The sequence below is a fragment of the Dasypus novemcinctus genome, chromosome 24, assembly GCF_030445035.2.
Source record: "Dasypus novemcinctus isolate mDasNov1 chromosome 24, mDasNov1.1.hap2, whole genome shotgun sequence".
Lineage (NCBI taxonomy): Eukaryota > Metazoa > Chordata > Mammalia > Cingulata > Dasypodidae > Dasypus > Dasypus novemcinctus.
In genome coordinates this window covers 40682233-40705027 of record NC_080696.1, presented here as the reverse complement: position 1 = coordinate 40705027, position 22795 = coordinate 40682233, and the positions used below count along the sequence as shown (strand labels likewise).

General features: G+C 38.3%; 1 protein-coding gene across 2 annotated transcripts in view; it reads right to left on the bottom strand.

The window, feature by feature from the left end:
* The window catches only part of RPN2 (ribophorin II), a 72433-nt gene that overhangs the window by 18871 nt on the left and 30767 nt on the right, over positions 1–22795 (bottom strand). For both annotated transcript variants that reach the window (XM_004466591.5, XM_023591173.3), the window contains exons 5-9: positions 19504–19579; positions 18597–18731; positions 16144–16320; positions 14119–14237; positions 12240–12345 (exon numbers count right to left, since the gene is read on the bottom strand). In XM_004466591.5, the coding sequence (XP_004466648.1) occupies positions 12240–12345; positions 14119–14237; positions 16144–16320; positions 18597–18731; positions 19504–19579 (613 nt within the window). The remainder of the gene's footprint in view (positions 1–12239; positions 12346–14118; positions 14238–16143; positions 16321–18596; positions 18732–19503; positions 19580–22795) is intronic.

Below are 22795 nucleotides of genomic sequence, written 5' to 3'. Positions count from 1 at the left end.
AAGGAGTGCCGAGTCACACAGAAGTGTCCCCCGTGTAGGGGTGCCCCCCACACAAGAAGTATGCCCCACACAAAAAAAGCGCAGCCTGCCCAGGAGTGGCACCACACACAGAGCTGACGCAGCAAGATGATGCAATAAAAAAGAGCGACACAGTTTTACCGCAGGTGCCGCAGATGAGAATGCAAGCAGACACAGAACACACAATGAATGGACACAGAGAACAGACATAGGGGGGCGGGAGGGAGGAAGGGGAGAGAAATGAATAAAAAATAAATCTTTTTAAAAAAAGGACAACGTGAAGCAGAGCTTCCAGCTGACCCCCTACAGACACCTAGCATGAACAAGGATAAACCTTTTTTGTTTTAAGTCACTGAGATGTGCTGTTTGATGGAAGCATAACTCAATCCATCTTGACTCTTTCAGAGAACTCAAATATCCCTGCATTATAAATGTCCCTTATAATCATTTTCACAAAAGAGAGCTAGCCAACACCAGTAAGCAAGAAATTTAAAAATCAGATACAAATAAATGTAAAGCTCCAAAACAAGATAGAAAACACATTAAAAATCTATTTGTAGGAAATTTCCTTAAAATCCAACTATGAATGTGCAAATTATGCAAACTCAAAGAGATTTTCTGATAGGTTTGAATGTAAAGCTTAAGAAAATCCTTATCAAGTTTACTAGTTTATAGTCGAAGTCAGGATCAGGGAATAGAGCTAGAGGACTGGACAAAAAAATTGAAGGAGAGCTTCACATTTTTTTAAAATGCCCTACCAAGGTGCGACAGCTTCAAATCAAGGCAAAGAAGACAAGAAATTTACAAAGGATAAAGATAGCTATCAAGTAATTCCTTTTAACAGCCTTCTCTCCTGACTCCATAATAACTATTTTGTGACAACAGCCTCAATTACCAGATAGAATAGGGTGTTCTGTTTTGCTTAAAAAGAAAAACTGGAAATAAAAGATTTACTGCCAGAGACTGTAAGGACATTGCCTCCTACTTCTGAAAGCAGAGCCACCTATTGGCAGAATCATATTTAGCATCACTATCTGTCATTGAGACTAAGCAACTGGGAGAATTACAGAAGTAGGGTAGGGATGGGGGTGGGGAGACAGCCAACAAGTTGAATAGTCCTCCCAAGGAGATAGCCGCTAAGTCTCTCCTTTGACTTTTTGGTCTCTCTGATGACTAACTAGCTTCATAACTCAAAAGGGACCTGGAACCAGAGCAAGCTTTACTATACAAGGATCAATCTAGATCTGAAAACATTACTTACTTGAAGACAAACTAGAGTAGAAGGCTCTGGCAAAAAAGCAGCCAGAGCTTTCATGAAGCTACTGACTTTTAGAAAGAGACCTGGCTGAGACCTTTTTCCCTATATCCCCCTATCACATCTGGAGCACTAAGGTACAGAGGAAATACAGAGATGGCAAGATGCATTTCCTGTCCTTAAGAAAAGATATGCAGGGAAGTGGATTTGGCCCAACGGATAGGTGTCCGCCTACCACATGGGAGGTCCAAGGTTCAAACCCAGGGCCTCCTGACCTGTGTGATGAGCTGGGCCACGCATGGTGCTGATGCGCACAAGGAGTGCTGTGCCACACAGGGGTGTCCCCCGCATAGGGAAGCCCCATGCACAAGGAGTGTGCCCCGTAAGGGGAGCTGCCCAGCGCAAAAAAATTGCAGCCTGCCCAGGTATGGCACCACACACAGAGAGCTGACACAGCAAGATGACACAACAAAAAAATTCCAGGTGCCACTGACAAGAATACAAATGGACACAGAAGAACACATACAGCGAATGAACACAGACAGCAGACAACAGGGAGGAGGGGGGAGGGAGAGAAATTTTTAAAAAATCTTTAAAAAAAGAGAAAAGAAAAGATAAGCAAACAGTAATTATAACTGACAAAGGTTGCTGCTTTCATGGAGGGATATACAAAGTGCTATGGAAGCACAGAAGAAGGAACTGTGACCCTAGTCAGCCTGCAAGGAAGGGCATCTTGTTGGGTAGTGGGAATGTGTAGCAGGAAGGCTGAGGAGAAGGTATGGAGGGCTTGCACAGTCCTCCAATTTTAGAACAGGTAGAAGTTTATCAATACCATAAAAATAATCTGTCTTTATAGCTTATTACTTTGTAATACTCTTCAACATTGAACAGATAACTCCATCATTACTGCTGTTACTCACTCTCTGAAGAACTTACTCAATTTGTAAATGTGATCTTGAAATCATTGGCCCACCTCAAATGTCCATAAACAGGAGACCAGTTAAATAAATTATAGTATGTCTACGCTATGAATTACTATGGAGCAATTAGAAAGAACAAGGTAGGTGTCTGCGTGCACCTATGGAGATATTACCTCCTACTTTTGAATACACAGCCCTCTACTGGCAGTAGTATATTCAGTGTCACTGCCTGTCATTCGGTAGTCTAGGCAACAGGGTGAATTATGGAGGGGAGGGGTTGTATGTACTGCCATCAAATGCAACAGATCCCCAAGGGAAAAGCTGGGGTCTCTACTTTGTGATAAAAGCAAAGAATACAGCTGCTTATAGAATGATCCCTTTTATGTAAATAAGAAAGGGTATGTATCAATCACAGATATACCTACTCTTTTTTTTTTCCTTAAAGGAGTCACAGGAAACTCAATGGATTCCTCTGAGGAGAGAGATTAGACTGAGGGAATGGGAGAAGGCTCTTATATTTCATCATATACCTTTCTGTACTTTGAATTTTAAACCACGTGCATATTATCTGAGTAATGAGATTGTGAGCCATATATTTTATTCTTTACCTACTTTTCTTTTTTAAAAAAAGTACCACCTAGCAAATATTATTTTAAAAATAATCACTCTCCCTTGCAGCAGATGCATATGCACAAACAGATGTTTAAAGGCTTACATAAGGCTCCTTGACATATCCTAACCAGAGTGATAAGAAAGCCATCAACTTTCACCTTCTTCATTTAGAATCCTAACCATAAACTTTCAGTAATAACACAGCCACTGAGGCCTGATAGTCAAGATACACATGCATTTTTGTTTTAAAGACATCAGGATCATTCCCAGACAATGTAGACACATAGAATGAGCAAAAGGGCAAACTGCACTAACTCAGGCAATTTTTTGGTTTGCTCTCAGCACTAATTTTAAAGGGCACCCTAAGTTGTAGCTTTCTTTATTGTACAGGAACACTAAAGGCTAAAGGACTGTTCTTGAATAGGGAATAGTTGAAATCAAGTTGTTCTGCTCCTATAGCCTTACCACAAATGGGTCTCTGAAAACACATGTTTAAAAAAAGCATTTTAATGCTTCTCTTTTAAAGCAAATTGAGAAATAAAAATTATCATAATTTTTTTCAAAGTGCTGCTTCGAAGTTTTCAGTGTAGGATTCCTGTTGGTTAGCTGCTTTTTCCCTTAACTACTACAGGATTAGCTTTCATAATAAGACAGGGGACTTGTTTCTCTACTTGAAATGCAGCTAAGCCTGCTTCACAGTAGATCATGCTAGTCTCCATTCTCTGTCTGTGTTGCATGCCACAAACATCTCAAAAACATTTTAATGCCAGGAAATGTAGCCTTTCTGTTGAGAGTAATAACCCTTCTGTTTAGCCCATTACTGTCAGAAATGATGGTGCATTAGGGGCAATTAATGCTAATGACAGATTCTAAAACCCATGCTTCCCCGACAGCCAGACCAATGTCAATGAGCACCATTACAGGGCCTTCCTCACCAAACCACCGTTAATGTACTCTGACCCACGCTGAGCATCTCTAGGGAAAGTAAACAGGACCCGCTGCCCGGCTCTAAGGCTCTAAGTGTGACTATTACTGAAATTACAAAGTAAAATTGGCATATATTGGCAGAGGTTGGAGCTCAACAATAACAACAAAAGCTCTAATGTTATGAAAAGGGGGAAGAGGAGATTTTGTCATGCAAAGGCATCAATGGAGGACTTATTATTGCATGAATAACAGTTATTAGCCATTTCTGCTATTTTGTAAACTTGGGCAATTTTTCCAACAGCACAGAAACACCTGGACAAACACCAGATTTGATGTTACAAAAGTCAAGCTGCTACAGTAATCAAGACGTTTGGTATAGACATAAGGACATAAATACAGACTAATGGAATGAGTCCAGAAATAAACTCTTACCTTTATGGTCAATTGATTTTTAAAAAGGGTGCCAAGACAATTCAAAGGGGTAAGAATAGTCTTTTCAACAAATGGTGCTGGATATAAAGCAAAAGAAGGAGGCTAGGACCCCTACCTCATTCTACACACAAAAATTAACTCAAAATGGATCAGAAACCTAAATTTAAGAGCTAAAATTAGAAAACTCTCAGAAGAAAACACAGGAGTAAATTTCCCTGACCTAGGATTAGGCAATGGTTTCTTCAGAATGACACCTAAAGTTGAAGCAACAACAACAAAAAATAAATTGGACCTCAGTGAAATTAAAAACTTTCGTGCTTCAAAGGACACCATCAAGAACGTAAAAGGACAATCTATAGGTTAGAAGAAAATATCTGCAAATCATTTATCTGATAAGGGTCTAGTATTCAGAATATATAAAGAACTTTTACAACTCAACAATATGAAGACAAACAACCCTGTTTAAAAATACGGGCAAAAAATTTGAATAGACAGGGCTTCAAAAAAGATATGCAAACGACCAATAAGCACACAAAAAGACGCTCAATATCATTATTGATCAGGAAAATAAAATGCAAAACCACAAGGAGATACCATCACTTCACAACTACTAGGATGGCTAGAATAAAAAAGACAGATAATATCAAGAGTTGCTGAGGATGTAGAGATATTGGAAACCTCAAGCATTGCTGTGGGAATGCTTGAAAAAGTTTGGCAGTTCCTCAAAAGGTTAAATACAGTTAACATAATACTCAGTTCCAAGAGAACCGAAAACATGTCTACACAAAAACTTGTACACAAATGATAACAGCAGCATTATTAATAACAATCACAAAGTAAAAACAACCCACCTATCCATCAACAGATGAATGGATGAATAAAATGTGGTATATCCATACAATGGAATACTGTTCAGCCATAAAAAAGGAATAAAGTGCTACAACATGCTACAACATGGATGAAACTTAAAAACATTACACTAAGCAAAAGAAGCTAGACACAAAAGGCCACATATTGTATGATTCTATTATGTGAACTGTTCAAAATAGGCAAACCATAGAGAAAGGAAGTAGATTAGTAGTTGCCAGGGACTGGGGGGAGAAGAGAATGGGGAGTGACTAGTACTAGGTACAGGATTTCTCTTTAGGGTGATAAAAATGTTTTAGAAGTAGTGGTACTATTTCTACTGTTCTGAGAATATACTAAGAAAAACTGAACTGTACATTTTCAAAGGGTAAACTTTATAGTATGTGAATCACATCTCAATAAAGTTATTAAAAAAAAAAAGCCAAGCTATTTTGTGGGGATTAAAAGGCTCATCCCTAGAAGATGACTTATCATAGAGTTCTAAGGGCCCTGGAATGTGGAAAACATCTTTAGATGACTCCATTTTTTCTTCTTCTAAGTGGTCTTAGGTTGTTTCTAAGTAGTCTTAGGTTCTTCTTCTAAGAGGAGCTTTGTCTACCTGCCATAGTATTTTGTACCTTGTCCATAAGAGGAAACAACCTAAGACCACTTAGAAAGGAAGATATTGAAAAAATACTAAGCTTTGGTCTCTGCTTGCAGGGAGTTCCCAGCCCAGAGGAAGAGCAACACATATAAACAAGAAATGGCAATATAACGCGGTAAGTCCAATTATGGACAAAGTACAAAATACTATGGTAGGTAGATGAAGCTCTAAATATGATAAGGAAAAAAAAAAAAAAAGTAAAGACTGTTAGAAAAGACTTTCTTAAACAAAACACAAAAAGAACAATCTAGGAATACTTTTTAATTAAACTTGATTGAAATGAACTTTTATGCACCAAAAGATGCCATAAAGCAACATTGGTAGAAGGTATCTGCAATGCTTATAACTAAGGATTGGTATCCAGAATATATTCAGCTCCTAAAAATCAATAATAAAAAGATTAACAAAACCAAAAGAAAAGGGCAAGGAGAGGAAACCTAAATAAACCAAAAAAAAAAAAAAAACACAAGAAGAGGTGCTTAACCTTACTAGTAACAAAAGAAAAACATTCAAACAACAAGATACCATTTTACACATCTATTGGATTATCAAAAACTGGAAATGCCTAATATGGCAGAAATACAAAGAAAAGAACAATTTAGCAATGCCTAATAAAGCTGGAAGATCAGGACACTGTATGACTCCACAATTTCACTCTAGATAAACAAAATCTGTGCATAAGGAAACATGTACAAGGACGCTCACAGCAGCATTGTTTACTTTTACCATTGTGAAATTCTAAATGCCCAACAGGAAAATTAATTCATAAAATTCAATTTATTCATAAATGGAAGAGAATTTTTTGAAAACTATCTATCCATGTTTATGCACACAGCTCTAGTTCTACATGCATAAACATATGCCTAGTTTTTATAAATTTAATACAGAGCAAAAACAAATTGCAAAAGGATATATATAGTATACTGCAATCTATAAAGTTCGAAAACTTGCAAATCAATGCAATATACTGTTTGAAACACATTATATTTATAAAGACTGGTATTACAATAATAAACTCCAAAACCTTGGGAAAGAAGGAAGTGTTCAAGGAATACAGTGTGCTTAAACTCAATCAACAAGGTTGTATTTCTTACAGGAAAAAAAAAGGGATTGAAGGAACTATAGCAAAATGTTAAGGTTTGAAAGAGATTGAGGGAAACGGACTTGGCCCAGTGGTTAGGGCATCTGTCTACCACATGGGAGGTCCGCAGTTCAAACCCCAGGCCTCCTTGACCCGTGTGAAGCTGGCCCATGCGCAGTGTGATGCGCGCAAGGAGTGCCCTGCCACGCAGGGGTGTCCCCCGCGTAGGGGGGAGCCCCACGCGCAAGGAGTGCGCCCCGTAAGGAGAGCCGCCCAGCACGAAAGAAAGTGCAGCCTGCCCAGGAATGGTGCTGCCCGTGACGCTGATGACAACAGAAGCGGACAAAGAAACAAGACGCAGCAAACAGACACAGAGAACAGACAACCGGGGGAGGGGAGGGAATTAAATAAATAAAATAAATCTTTAAAAAAAAAAAAAGAGATTGAATGTTTCTTCTGTATATCGGAAATATTCCATACTAAAAATAAAATAAAAATAAAGTTTTATGAGAGCACAAATGAAGGAGCAACATTTGACCCCAGCCTTCCAGACAGGTAGGAGTTTAACATGAGTTTATTCTCCAGAAAGGAAACAACATATATGGAGGAATAAAGACACATGCATGTAAGGTATATCTGAGGAAAAGTATGCAGCCAAGAGTGGCTGGAGTTTGGGGCATGGAGTGGGTGCACCCACACTGAAGCATGTGCATGTGCCTTGTGGAGGGCCTTCTATGTTTCTATATCATGCTGAGTCTGGCCCTCACTCAAAGGCACTAGGGAACTAAAGACATGTGTAATCAAAGGAACAGTGTGATTATATCATTCTAGGGGCACTTATAGAAAATTAAATGGAAGGGGCACACACTATAGATAATGAAACATTAGAAATTACTAGAACAATCTAAAGGAAAGAAAATAGGGCCCAGACTGAGTAGGAATAGTGGGAATGAAGAACAAAAAGACTCATGCAAAGACATTCAGAGGTAGAATCATCAGGACTTGGTGACTGACTAGAAGCCAGAAGGGGAGAGAAAGAATGGGCTCAAGAATGACTGAGAGGTATGAGCGTGGCACATGGCTGAATATGTCAGCATCCAGATTGGGAAAGTGGAAGAACAGGTTTTAGGGGGGAAAAACAGCTTGCCTTTTAACATGTTAAGCTGCAAATAAGGCCCTCTGATGATGGAAACTAACATTAAAAGAATCTTGGATTTTAAAGGTTCAAGGTATACACACTACAATAGTTTCTATCCAAATTTTGTGTTAATTAATAGACTAGCATGAGATGTCTCATATCACTAAAGGTCAGACATCAGGCAAAGAAACTGCGGTTCAAGAAAATATCCTCCTTTCTGCCCAACTTCAAATACAAGTGTTTGATTTACCTATGTTAAATAATGCCCCATTTTTTAAAAGGTCAAACTGTCTAGCTGATTACTCCTTTCACTGAAATAAAAGACAGCACTACAGGAGTGAACTTGAGGAGCAGCTTAAAGGCCAAATCTGGGATAATATGAGTGACAAAATAAACAATGATAGTAATGTTTCATAACATGAGTCCATACTGTTATAAATTCTTAAATAAATAAAATAAGCAGGGAGAAGGGACAGCTTTAAAAACAAACGAACAGAATACTACATGAGAGGACCACATGGGAGGTCCTGGGTTTGGATGCTAGGTGCCTCCTTAAGAAAGGAACTGACACAACGAGCTGACGCAACAAGCAGGGAGTAAATGTGGCTCAAACAGTTGGGTACCCACGTCCCACGTGGAAGGGTCCCAGCACCTCCTAAAGGAGATGAGCAGATGCAACAAGCAGATATAATATGGAGACACAATGAGCAGGGAGAAGATGTGGCTCAAGCAGTTGGGCACCTTCGTTCCAAATAGGAGGTCCCGGGTTTGGTTCCGATGCCTCCTAAAGAAGATGAGCAAACAACAAGCAGAGACAGCAAGCACAGTGAGCGGAAACAACAAGCAGACAGACAAGGGAGCCATCTCAGTGGTGGGTGGAGGAATACATATAGAAGAATGAAGGTAAAAGTCATCTTCTAGCAGATACCACAATAACAACTATTGCAGGCAAGAATCATCTGGATATTTGCAGAGTCTCAAAGAATCTCCCACATACTTATTAATTACAAAGTGGAAAAACAGCAACTTTACAGGAGAGAAATCTAGCAGACACAACCTTAACCAAGAGGTTAAGGTTAATGCTGCCAGTGATGAGACATATCAACACCATATACTTCCTGAGAAGGGCGGATCATTTTTCATGTCAAAAATACATGACCTGAATTTAACAATGAGAAAAACATCAGAAAAGCCCAACTTGAGACTCTTCAGAACAACTGGCCAGTACTCTTCAAAAGTGTCAAGACAAAGAAAGTATCCTAAATTGGAGGAGAATGAAGGAACATGACAACTAAAGGAATATCTGATGTTGGATTGAATCCTGAACCACAAAAATGACATTAGTAGGACAAATGGTAAAATTTGAATTAAGGACTACAGATGAGTGAATAGTATTGTTTCAATGTGAATTTCCTGGTTTTGATCATTATATTCTAGTTATATAAGAGGTTAACATTTGGGGAAGTATATATGGGATTCTTTGTAGTATTTTTACAACTTTTATTAAGACTGAAACTATGTCAATATTTTCAAGATAAAATTTTTTATTAAAAAAAGAGAAAGAAAGGTAAATAGTGAAGAAAATATCTGTCACAAATAGCATATGTTTAACATGTCTAGAAAGGCATGCTACCACTTCAAGGTACCCATCACACAAAATGCATAATGATGTAGTCATGCAGATACAGCAAAGACACAGTAGCAGAAACATTGAGAAATGACAGCTGAAAGTGGTAGAGAAAAGAGAAGTACAAAAGTCCAGCTGTTGGAGCAGCGCACAGCTCTGCAGCCTCTGAGACCAGCTCTACATACACTAGGCATACTGTATGTATGGCATACTGACTACACAGGAATTGTGCAGGGATCCATCTACCCACAGATCTCAGAAAAGTTACCCTACCTCTTTAAGCCTCCACTACAAAATGAGGACATCACCCATTTCTCAGTGTTAGTGTATGAATAAAACAACATAAGCAAAAGCACTTAGAGCTGTGCTTGTCATGTAACAGGCATTCAGTAAGGGTTCATGTTGAAGGTCCTAATTTAGAATAAGAAAAGGTCGAACCATATTCCATATAAGAAAGCAAGAGAATGTATAATTTATCTTAAACAAACTTCCATCCAAAAAGGTTAAAATGAAAGCCACAGTGCCTGGAGGAGTAAACTTTAATTTGCTGGCAAAACCACTAATGTCAACTACCTCATTCCCACAAAGCATCAAATAAATGAGGCAAAGCTTTCCATCCAACTAGAGTCTAGCTTCTGTTCACTAAACATTCGAAACATAATTCATTATGAGATTACTGATATTCTTTTGTGCTCCACCCAGAGAGCCTGATTATACTGCTATGCACTTGACATTCTTCAATTAGCATCAAGCACTTTTCCAAATCGCCCAAGGCCCACCACACAAAACATTTTTGTTATATTTATTAATTTAAACATTTGTAAGTATATAATTCAGTGGCATTTTGTACAGTCACAATGTTCTGTAACCATCATCACTATCTAGTTCCAGAACATGTTCATTGCCCTGAAAGGAAATCCTGTATCCATGATTAAGCTGTCATTCTCCATTGCCTTCTCCCCCCAATCCTTTGCAACCACTAATCTGCTTTCTTTCTCCATGGATTTGCCTATTCTGAACTTTTTTTTCAAGGTACTGGGCCCAGGGATTGAACTCTGGACCTCTCCTGTGGAAGCCGGCGCTCAACCACTGAGCCACATCAGTTCCCCTGAGTTGGTTTTATCATTTGTTTCCATGTTGTTTGATTTTTTATTTTTAGGAGGCACTGGGGACTGACGTCTCATGTGGGAAGCAGGTGGTCAATCACTTGAGCCACATCTGCTTCTTATTCTGAACATTTTATATAAAACAGAATTATTCAAAATGTGTCTTCTATCTCTGGTTTCTTTCACTTAATACAACATTTTCAAAGTTCATCCATGCTGTGGCATGTAACAGTACTTCATTCCTTTTTTTAACAGCTCAATAATATTCCATTTTATGGATTTATCACATTTTGTTGCTATATCTAACAACTATCTATTCAACTGTTGTCAATATTTGAATTGTTTCTACTTTTGGGCAATTAAGAATAATTGTAGCCAAGATATTTAAGTACAAGTTTTTGCATGGCATATGCTTTCAATTCTTTTACATATATACCTAAGAATGGGAATTGCTGCGCCATATAGTAAGCTCTATGATTAACTTTCTGAGGCACTGCCAATCTGTTTTCCACAGAGGCTACACCACTTTACATTCTAACCAGCAACGTATGAGAATTCCAATTTCTGCACATTACCACCACTAAAATTTGTTATTGTCCTTTTTTTAAAAAAATAGCCATCTTAGTGCATGTTAAGTAATATCTCATTGTGGTTTTGATTTGCATTTCCTGGATGACTAATGATACTGAGCATCTTCTCGTGTTTACCATTTGCCTATTTTCTTTGTAAGATCCTTTACCCATTTTTCCCTCACCCAAAATTTACACTCTATACCCACCAAGCAATAACTTACCCTACCCCACCCCCCATTCTTTGGTGACCTCTGGCTCAACAAATTTGCTATTTCTAGATATTTCATATAAATTAAACCATATTTGTCCTTGCTTATTACACTCAACATACTGTTTTACCATATGTTGCAGCATATCTCACAATTTCATTCCTTCTTACAGCTAAATAATATTCCATTGTATATACATACTACATTTTGCTTATCCATTTATCCATCAGGGGACACTTGGGTTATTTCCACCTTTTGGCTACTGTGAATGCTGCTGCTATGAACACTAGTGTACAAGTATCTGTTTGAGTCCCTATTTTCAATTTCTTTGGGTATATACTTAGAAGTGAAATTGCCAGGTCATATGGTACACCCATTTTTTAATTGCTTTGTCTTTTTGTGGTTGACTTATATTCTGGATATATACCCTGGATACTAGACCTTTATTAGGATGTATGATTTACAAATATTTTCTCCAATTTTGTGTGTTATCATGCAAAACATTTTATGAATATTTATGCCCTGGTGAAATTATGGGCAATTGTTATTTTTTCTACTTGCCATTATAAATTAAGAATTATAACAGTAGTTCTAAATTATAATGGGAAATGAATAATTTACAAAAAAAAACTATGACCAAGTTCTTGATTTACTGCCTTGGCCTAGTTTGTCAAACAGTACCATTCAAACCTATCCCTCTTTTAACATAGTGACATTAGCTTGGTCCCAGTGTGAATTCGATATTGGGACAAATAATGCCATGTGCCTATTTGGTCAATTCCTTGGATATACTACCACAGCAATGGGAATGGATGACAAGAAAAGCACTTACCTCTACAGTATTTGCAATATAACGGTTGTCACCTTCAACTTTGACAGAGAAATCATAATAACCACTGGAAAATTTGACATTTGTGAAGTTTAGTTCAAAAACATCCCTGTAAAGAATGACAATAGGGTTAGGAAGAAATCATGTGGGTATGGTATCTATATAACAAAAAGGAGCTACAGAGGAAGGCACTCCTTGAGATAGTTCAGGGCTACACTACTTCTTGGCTTTTCAACTTCCCTCCCTAATTAGACAATTTCAAGTTTCAGAGTTTTCAAGTTTTGCCCACATTATAATATATCAAAACTGCTCTTCCTTCTCGAAGTTGGCTTTTTTTCTTGTTCCCCTCTCATCTCCTAAAGCACCATCTCCCTCTGATATTCTTCTACAATTAAATGTAAAACAGTTAAGTGGACAGTATGATCACAATTATGTAAAAAAAGAAAAAGGAAATATCCTAAAAGTTCAAAGTGGATGCTTTATGGTGTGGAACTATGGGTAATTTTTTGTTATCCCTACTTTTTTGTGTTTTGTAAATTTCATTAAAAAGGCACATCTTTTATAAAAATATAATTTTTATGTTTTAAAAAAGTAGGGAATTCCTGATTCTAATTACATAGCAAAACTCTATTGATGTCATTTCATCATTCTACTGCTTATCCCTAAAAATTATTTTGCTTTTTACCTTCACATATTGCCTGTATGGCTTCATGACTGATAAATGTATTTGCTCTACAAGTCAAAGCTCCAAAGGAATAAGAACTAGCTCGTTAACTTACTAATGTAATATTTTTAAAGGTTTCATATTGTAGAAGAATATTTATTTAATCCCTTGAGCATATGTTCATCACACTTAGTGATAGAGAACATTTATTAACATGTATAGAAAAAAAGGTGACCAAAAAGACAGCAAAATGTTAACACTAGTTAGCTCTGGGTTGTGAAGTCACCCATAATTTATATTTTCTTTTTTGTGTTTTTCCGTATTTTTCCTATAATAAACATGTATTACTCATATATCAGAAAAATAAACAAATATTACATTTTAAAATGGCTACTTATATCACACTAACAAGACAGAAACAAATAGAAATATACAGGAAAGGAAACTAAAAGAAAAACAAAATTTTTTAGCTTTAAAAATTCTTTACTGATACAACTGATAATCAAAACCACAATGGGGAAACAGATGTGACTCAAGTGCTTGAGCACCTGCTTCCCACATCGGAGGTCCCAGGTTCAGTTCCTGATGCCTCCTAAAAACAAACAAACAAGGAAACAAATGGGAGCAGACGAAGCTCAAAAAATAAAATAAATAACCCAAGTATTTGTCAACAAATGAATGGATAAACAAAATATGGTCTTCCACAAAATGGAATAATATTCAGCCATAAAAAATAAAGTGCCGATACAAGTTACAACATGGAGGAACATTGAAAACATTATGTTAAGTGAAATAAGTCAGACACAAAAGGACAAATATTGTATTTGACTTACATGAAATATTTAGGTTAAGTCAATATGTAGAGACATAAAGTAGATTAGAGGTTACCAGAGGTTAGGGGAAGGTAGAATGGGGAGTTAGTACTTAATGGGTAGTTTCTATTTGTCATGATGCAAGTTTTAGAAATGGATGGCAGCAATGCTGCACATTGTAAGTGTAATTAATGCCACTGAACTGTACACTTAAATGGGCTAAAATGGTAATAACTTTTAAAAATCTGATTTTGTTGCCATTTGGTAAAATTTACCTTACCAAAGTTTAAATAAATTTAATTTTATGGTCTTGATTCTATTACTATCCACCTTAATTATATTTGCTACAGGTCAACTTTGCAAAACAAATTTATTGGCACTTTGCAGAAGTGTGCTCAGGACTTACCCTACAGGTGTAAAAGATGCCTTCTGGAGGACAGTGGCTCTTGAAGCAACAGATTTAGCATGTTCTAGTTTAACAGTGGCCTGAGTCAGAGGCTCAGATAAAGCACTGGTGACTTGCAACTGGAAAGAAATAAAAAAGTTATCTATAGCAACAAAGGCTGAAGGATCTTATTCATGGGGTACTTTATAGAGAGCAAGTCTGCAGAGGACACACCTCACTTCAGGTAATCTTGACTGACCTTTGGTCTGCTATCTATCAGAGATCAAATATTGGGAAAACATCATTAGGTTAGGAATGAGAAAGATTTATAGAATGTCAGACCTGGAGGGGCCTTAAAGATGATCTTGCCAATTACCTCATTTTTTCACATGAGGAAACTATAGAGCCTAGGGAAAGAAAATGACTGGCCCCAAATAAAAAAGTCATTTTCCTACTTTCTGATCCCATTCTAAACTGTACACTACAGCATCTTTTTTTTTTTTTTCTCTCCCCTTCCCCACCGATCCCCCAGTTGTCTGCTGTGTCCATTCACTGTGTGTTCTTCTGAGTCCACTTGTATTCTTGTCAGCAGCACTGGGAATCTGTCTCTTTTTGTTGCATCATCTTGCTACATCAGGTCTTCGTGTGTGCGGTGTCATTCCTGGACAGGCTGCACTTTTTTGCGCTGGGCGGCTCTCCTTACGGGACGCACTCCTTGCACATGGGGCTCCCCTACATGGGGGACACCTGTGTGGCATGGTACTCCTTGCGTGCATCAGCACTGCGCATGGGCCAGCTCATCACATGGGTCAGGAGGCCCTGGGTATGAACCTTGGACCTCCCATGTGGTAGGCGGATGCCCTATCCATTGGGCCAAATGTGCTTCCCTATACTACAGCATCTTAAAAAAAATTATTAGCAAGAAAAATACTTTAGGAAGGTCTTGGCAATTGGCAAACTGAAGGAAAAATGGATAACAGTAATAACTATCAGCTGTTGAAAGCCAACTATATGCCAGGTACTAAGCTAGCTCCTTTACATATATCCTTTTATCAACTGTATGAGATCGAAAGCATAATCCCTATTTTACAGCTGAAGAAACTGAGGTCACAAAGATTAAGACTGCCAAAGTCCACACAGCTAATTAAATGATTGGGCCAGGACTCAAATTTTAGACTAACTTCAAAGCCAACACACTTTCTACTTGGCTCTCTTATTCCCCTTAGCTTTCAGTGAACTATATTAATCAAGTTATTTCTTACCCCAGTCTTTGCTGAAGGGATTTAAGTCCTAAGAAGGGAGAGGATAGGCAATTTGAAGTACAGGGTACTTCCTCAGGAGAATATTGGCAGGGGTCACCAAAGTAGAAGAACTTACGGAACAGATGGGCTGTCCTAGATGGAACCCCAGTATTTAGACAAAATAAAATGCTAATTTCTTATGAAGAGCTTAGCATACAAACAGCAGCAACAAATGCCTCTTTTGAGGGTACTCAAGATTTGTGCATTTGCTCTGTTCAGAGTTAACACAAAAGAGAAACCTGTGCTTAATGCTGAGTGAGAGGGAGAGCTCTGTTATGAAGAGACAAAAAGAGGCACTGTCAGTACCAGAGAGGAGGGAATCTGATATTTATTTTAACATCTATAAGCACCAGAATTACTTTGGAGTTAAAACAGCTGTCTTAGAACAAGGTTTAAAAGGTTTTGGTACTGAGAAATACATTTTAGAAGCAAGATTCTCTACACATCTGTAATTTCGGACCCAGAACTTCAGTTTTCTTGCCTTTCATAATAGTATACCCACACTGTTAAATTCTCCTTAAAAAAAAAAAAATAGTTTTGATAGATTTGAAGGGTTCAGTGACTAGTTCAAGCCTAGTGGTCATGTTCCCATTCCCAGGCTATGGGAAATGAGTCCTGCCCTAAGTTTCATGGGTATGTTCTCATGTGGGCTACAACTGGCTGTGTGTTGTGGCCTTCACATTTCTGAAAGTCTTGCACTGGAAATGGCAAGCAGAGCGGCACCTTTTAGGCATGAAAGCCATACCCGCAGGATAGCCTGTTCACTAGTATCGGAGGAAGAGCCCTCAGGTACAACCACAACTGGCAAATGGTAGCGATTCCGGGAGAGAGCAGCAGCAGCAGAGGCCACACTGAAAGCTTCTGAGAGTGACTCAAAATTCTTCTTACTGAAGATTGCATTCATTAACTGGATAACTTGATCCTGAAAGAAAAGGGAAATTATAGCTCCAGATCTTTTGACAGACAGATGAATGAGTGTGCCACCCCTTTTCCCAACTGACTCCTTATCTGGTTCCAGGTACTCACATGGAGGGTCTTCTAGGGATTAATCCAAATTTGTAGGGAGGAAAAAGGCAAATATTTTGCATTTAAGCATAAAACTTGGATTTGGTTTCTTTCCATCTGTCTAGTATAAACTAAAATTTATGCATTTATTTATTAATCATTTATTGAACGCTTACTATACAAATGCAAGGTACTTCTAGATTACTACTGAGATAACAAAAAATTTCAGTGAAAAATCAATTGGTCAAAAAATAAAACTTAAAAACTAGTAGAATTGTATGGTTTGTGAATTATATCTCATTAAAGCTGTTATAAAAAACATAAACAAAACTAAAACTAGTTAAATATTTGCTATCAAGTAAAACTTAAGGATTAATTAGCTGAATATTATTGTCTTGGAGAGAACGCCTAAGATACAAATGTACATTATAAAAAAAATATTATAAAATATTTATAAAGATACCCATTTGCTAAATACCTACATATGCCAGGCATTGTGAGAGGCTCTACATGACAAAATCCTTCAAATGGCAGGTATTATCTGTGTTTTCCAAATGAGGAAACTGAGGGTTAAGTAACTTGTCTAACAAAAAAAAAGCAAAACCAAAATTCAAATATAGGTCTGTTTGTCTCCCAAGTCTTTCCACAATAAAACATGCTCTTTCCTGATTCCCATCACATTACCCTTCCATCTAAACTACCCTCCTTCCAAACCCATCTTTAAGTAGCAAACTGGGGTTAAGTTTATATTTATGAGACTAAACCCTATCATGAAAATGAACACTGAGAAAGAAACCAAGTAAAATCTCCATTAAGAATTAATGGGGAAAAAAAAATTAATGGGTTGCTTAGAGGAAAAAACTGAAAGCAATCTTTTAAAACAGTTGAACCTAAAAGGCATAATTAAAATTCTGGAGGTTGTTTGCTTAAGAGGAAACATTTTCCACTTCAATCAGCTTTGTTTTTTTAAAATCTACTATCTAATAAAAGAGCTCCCTGTTCCTGACAGTGTTATTCAGAGTCAACATGAAATAATTTCCTTTAATTGTACCAATTACATTTTTCCATCACTAGGCTGTTGACATGTTAAAATAGGCGGCTGTTCACCAGAATTGTTGTGTCAAAAGCAGTGACAGCAAAATCACTCCAGTCAAATACCTGGTTCTTAGAAATAAGGCAACAAAAAGTTTAAGCTGTATACGTTGAATATCATCAGTTCATCTCTTTTATTATATACAGAATTCCTAAATCATTTGTACCATTAAGACCCCACATTCCTACACTTTGACCCATGACAAATTAAAAGGGAATATGGTATCTCTAAATCTCTTACACTTAGGATGAAGGAAAAGATACCATAAGAATGCATATATGTGAATAAATTATAAAATCATATCCTCTGGAGAAAGTATGAAATTAATTCAAATTATCCAAGATAGGCAATTATTTACTGTTTACTTCAAGAAATTTGGTACGAAACTCAAAAAGTATCAAAGAAATGAAAGTTCTAATTTCGAACACAAATCCCTCTTTCTGAAATTTAAACAACAGCGTGTATTTTAAGTTCTTTAGATTAAGGGTTAGTAACTTTCTCATAGACAAGGGGTACTAAGACAGTCCTACTCAAATAGACTTCCCACACACATTCCAACTAAAGTTTTGTCAGGTTAACAAGCTCCTCTTGGAAAAAAAGAATTAACTCTTGGCGGATGTCTGGTAGGCATACATGACTCCCAGTGAACTACGTCATTCAGCAAAGAGTAGCAAAGATTGAGCTCTTGCTGAGGATGAGGGGGAAGGGAGAGAACAATTTTCCTTAAGAACAGGGTGCTTCTCAGGAGAAATAGAATTTATTTGTATGGGCTACCAAAGTGGAAAGCTTCATCAGGCAAGAAGGGGTGTCTTGAAGAAAAAGGGAGATAAAACAGGAGTAATACACTTGGTATTCTTACTGTTACCTCATGAGATGTTCGTATCCCATTTAAAGAAAGTGTAACAAATTGTTTGCATGTCTGTCCTAGTTTCTTCAGGATAGGCATTACATCTTTTTAGTTCTCATTCTCAATGTCTAAGCCAAGTCATTGAGTGACCATCCCCCAAAGCTAACTGAACAGCCTTCTCTGGGGGAAAAAAAAACTATCCTTAGTAGACAACCCCTCTGGGTTCCGCGCCAGAAAACTGCTGTACAGGCACCTCCTTAACAGATGGCTCAGTCCCCACGTGGTCCATGAGCTTGTAGGTGGCAGCTACAAATAATGCTGTTGTTTCCAGTCCTTCTTCAAACTGGAGATACACACCCCCCAGTTCATCCAGGCGAGCAACAAGGTCCTGTTACAATAAAAAGGAAGTATGCTTCAAGTCAAGTGATAACAGAAATGACACACACACACACCACTATGATCTCAGTGTAGACACTGAATTCTGAGAAATCTCTCACTCAAAATCTAGAGACCCTCTCATTCAGTACTTTCTCAAAAAAGGGGTTTAAGCAGTAAGTAAAGCATATCATACAGACATTTAAGAGAATAGTATCTTCTGCAGCTCTGGGAGTGCTTCATCCCTGGCCCCTTGTACTCATGGAGTTGTGGCACTGTAGGCATCCTGGGCTGGGCAGACCAGTGGGCCAGGCTACAGTGCACCCAGGAAGCATGGTGACAAATGGATTCTGTGGCCATCCGTCTGGATATAACCTACAAAGCATAGCATTTTCCCTTCTTAAACGTGGGAGACCCAAAGATGAAGAGAGATACAGTGCACTCCTGGGGAACTGGAATAGGCAGCGAATGTGCCTGTGAAGCTTCCAGTAGAGACACGCTCAGGATTGCCTGTCATCACATGAGAGTGGTTCCTAAGGAGCAGGATATCCTGGGCAAAAGGAAGGGAAGAGTAATAGTAAAAAGCAGAGTGACCATTTACTGTGTACCTATTATCTACTAGGCACTTAAATATATTTTCTAGGATATACTCCTCTGACACAAAGAACATGAAGGTGCCATGGATATGAGAAGAAATGTAACTGGCCATAACAAATCATGCATGTCTCTCTGTAGGACTCTTCTAAAGAGACTGAAAGACGGAAGCCAGGAAAACAAATTCATACTTCGATTTCCTCCACGATGCTCCTCAGGTCAGCCTGCTGAGACAAGTGGGATGCCGTCTGCAGAGCCTGGACTGTCCTAGAAGGTAAAAGAGTAGAATCCCAATGATAGCAAGTCTGCTTCCATCTACTCACCCCTTCCTGTTTCTGGACATCTTTACAATATCCCACCCTTGTTTTCAGTCCATCTACTCACCCCTTCCTGTTTCTGGACATCTTTACAATATCCCACCCTTGTTTTCAGCCCTTAAGGAGCTTATTTATAATCTAATTGGGAAAGATGCGGTAAAGATTGGGAGAGAGAATCACAGTTTGAGAAGGTAACCCAAGCAACAAAGTCACAGTAAGTACCGTGGACACAAAAGAGAGGAAGCATAGGTTCACCTGCCTCGGGAAATCTGTTTTGTTCCTGATGGTATCACATACAGAACACAAGACTGAGAAATGATTAAGTTTCTAAGAGAGATACCTGGAGGAAGAACAGATTCAATTCAACCAAGGTACATTTGATATCCCCTACGTTATACAAGGCACTATGCTAGACAGAAGCTGGCTATCCTCTAATTTTCTACTTTTCCTGCTCCCAGACCAAAGAAATATTGTGGAATCTAAATTTGTAGGTGGAACAGGAAATTGTTGAGTAGAATTTGGACCAACTTTCCTGAAGCCAAAGCAATGTAACATGAACAGGAAGCATTCAGTAAACACACATGTGTCATCATTATTCTGCTGGAGGACCTGAAAGTCACTTATCCTTCAGGCATTAAATAACAAGGAAGGAAGAGAAGATTTGGCTCCCAAACCAGAGTCTATTTATTTTTTCCTACCATTTTTTTTTTCAATTATTAAAGCACATATTTGTCAAAATTTCAAGCACATTATTAAAGAAGAAAGTTAAAGGAAAACTGTATGTATGCATTTATGTATGATTTATGGCTCCCTAATTCCCAAGAAATGGCTGGGCCCTTGTGTAAAACCACCACTTACCGAGTCAGTGTGTCAGGGAATGTAAACAAGACTTTTTCTGCTAAAGTCACAATCATAATGATTTAGATTCCCTCCATGGAAAACTAATTCCATTAAGATGACAAGTAAGAAACAGAGCAATCACAATTCATGGAGAGGGAAGCCCAAGAGTATTCAACAATTCCTATGGGATGCTTGTTGTTACAATACACTTAAGAAAATAAAAACTGTATTTCCAAACAAGATAAAAAGTCCACATCTGCTTATGATAAATGCTGAGCTCAAAAAGGCTGCTAAGATAGCCTAGAAAAGTCTTTGGAACAAGTGAGTATCATGCTGGTAACAACCTCACAAGTTTTGGAACAAAATTAATCCCCTTAGCTTTAGAAAAATTTGGTCACTGGCTTTAATTACATATTCTCCAGCCAGTGATCTCTTTCCCTCTGGAATAATATACTTAAATATTAAGAAAGCAGATCCTTCACACTAATACACAGCAGATGAATAAGGGAAATTGGTTCATGAGAGACCACAATGACAACTTTTCAAATGATTCATTCAAACCTACAAATATTCTCTTTTTCCCATTTAAGTTTATGAGTATACACTTCCTAGAATAAGTCCACTTAAACATATATAGAGGGCCCATTTAGAAGAGTCCTAATTTATATGAGATTTCCTTAAATAGGGCAAATTACTAGTAATACTGTATTAGGTATCCTGCCAGGTTTGATCTTTACAATAACAGGGTGAGACAGATACTTTCCCTGTTTTACATATGAAAACATTTGAGGTTTCAGGGGGTTAAAGAGCCTGCCCAGAGTCACAGAGGTATTAAGTTGAAGTCTGGATTTGAATACAGTTCCATCTGATTCAAAGTGTGTGCTCTTTCTACCTGTACACTTTTTACAAGGCAGCAGAAACACAAAAGTATAGTTTCAGCCTTTATTAAACAACTCTTTGTTGGACACCTACCATGTGCCAGGCTCTACGAGAACTGCAAATAAAGAAGTTTACAATCTAATATAGAAGTAACTATGATACCACCAAGGGAGTAACCAGCTCCCTAAGAAAGGTACCTACTAAGAAAGTACTTTAGAGGAGAAGGAACTCTGTTGCATGTGCATTAAGAACCAGGCAAGGGTATTACTTCATTTAATCCTCACATTTGTTCTAGCATATAAGGATCATTGGTTTCAATTTAGAGATCAGGCTCAGAAAGGTTAGTAACCTGATCCAAGTCACAAAGCTGGTGTATGTATTCAAGTCTATCTGACTCCAAGTGGATGCACTTTCCTTGTACTTTTCTCTGTTTTGCTGTTTTGAGGAGAGAGGTCTTTCTTTTTGCTTGGAGGGAAATGGGAAGAGTTTTCTGTAGAAGATAGCATCAGAATGAGGTGATGACTGACATCATGATACCATGAGATGCTGGTGCTTGGGGAAAGGCATTCCACCACAGGGAATTATGAGAAGAGATCAAAATATTGTGGCCTACTCTGATTTATTGGACTTACCCACTCAGCTAACATGGAGTTGAAGAAGGTCAACCACCACACCATGGAGCCTAGAGTGTCTACAACTGAAAGCAGGAGGAGTGCATCCAGTATCCATGTGGAATCCAAGCCCCCACTTGACATAGATGTGCAATGGACACAACCAATCCAATGTCCACAGAGAAAATGTGGCATGGGCGTGGGAAGGGTGGCCATGGTGGCTGCTGGGTGCGGGGAATGGGAGGAAGAGATGAGATGGGGAGGCGTTTTCGGGACGTGGAATTGTCCTGGGTGGTGCTTCACGGTCAATTAGGGGACATTGTAGATCCCCTCAGGGCCCACTGGATGGAACGTGGGAGAGTGTGGGCTATGAGGTGGACCATTGACTATGGGGTGCAGTGATGCTCAGAGATGTACTTACCAGGTGCAATGGATGTGTCAGGATGATGGGACAGAGTGTTGCTGTGGGGGGAGTGGGGGGTGGGGGCAGTGGGGTTGAATGGGACCTCTAATTTCTTTAATGTAATATTTAAAAAAAAAAAAAATATTGTGGCCTAAAATCAAAGGACCACAGGGCTGAGGCACTGGGTAAAGCATGCACAAAATGCCAGTTCTGGGAAAAATATCAGCCTGAAAGTCATTGACCACTGATCCTGTAACTATGTGTAGAGTGTGAGAGTGACACAGGACATTAACCAACTCTGACCTCTGCCCATAAGAAAAAGTTTCACGTTTAGAAACAATTTGGTTCTTAGTGAAAAAGCTGGGAAACAATCTCAATATTCTGCAACGACGAACTGGTGTCACCAACCTCTTGCTAACAATTTACTGGGTAC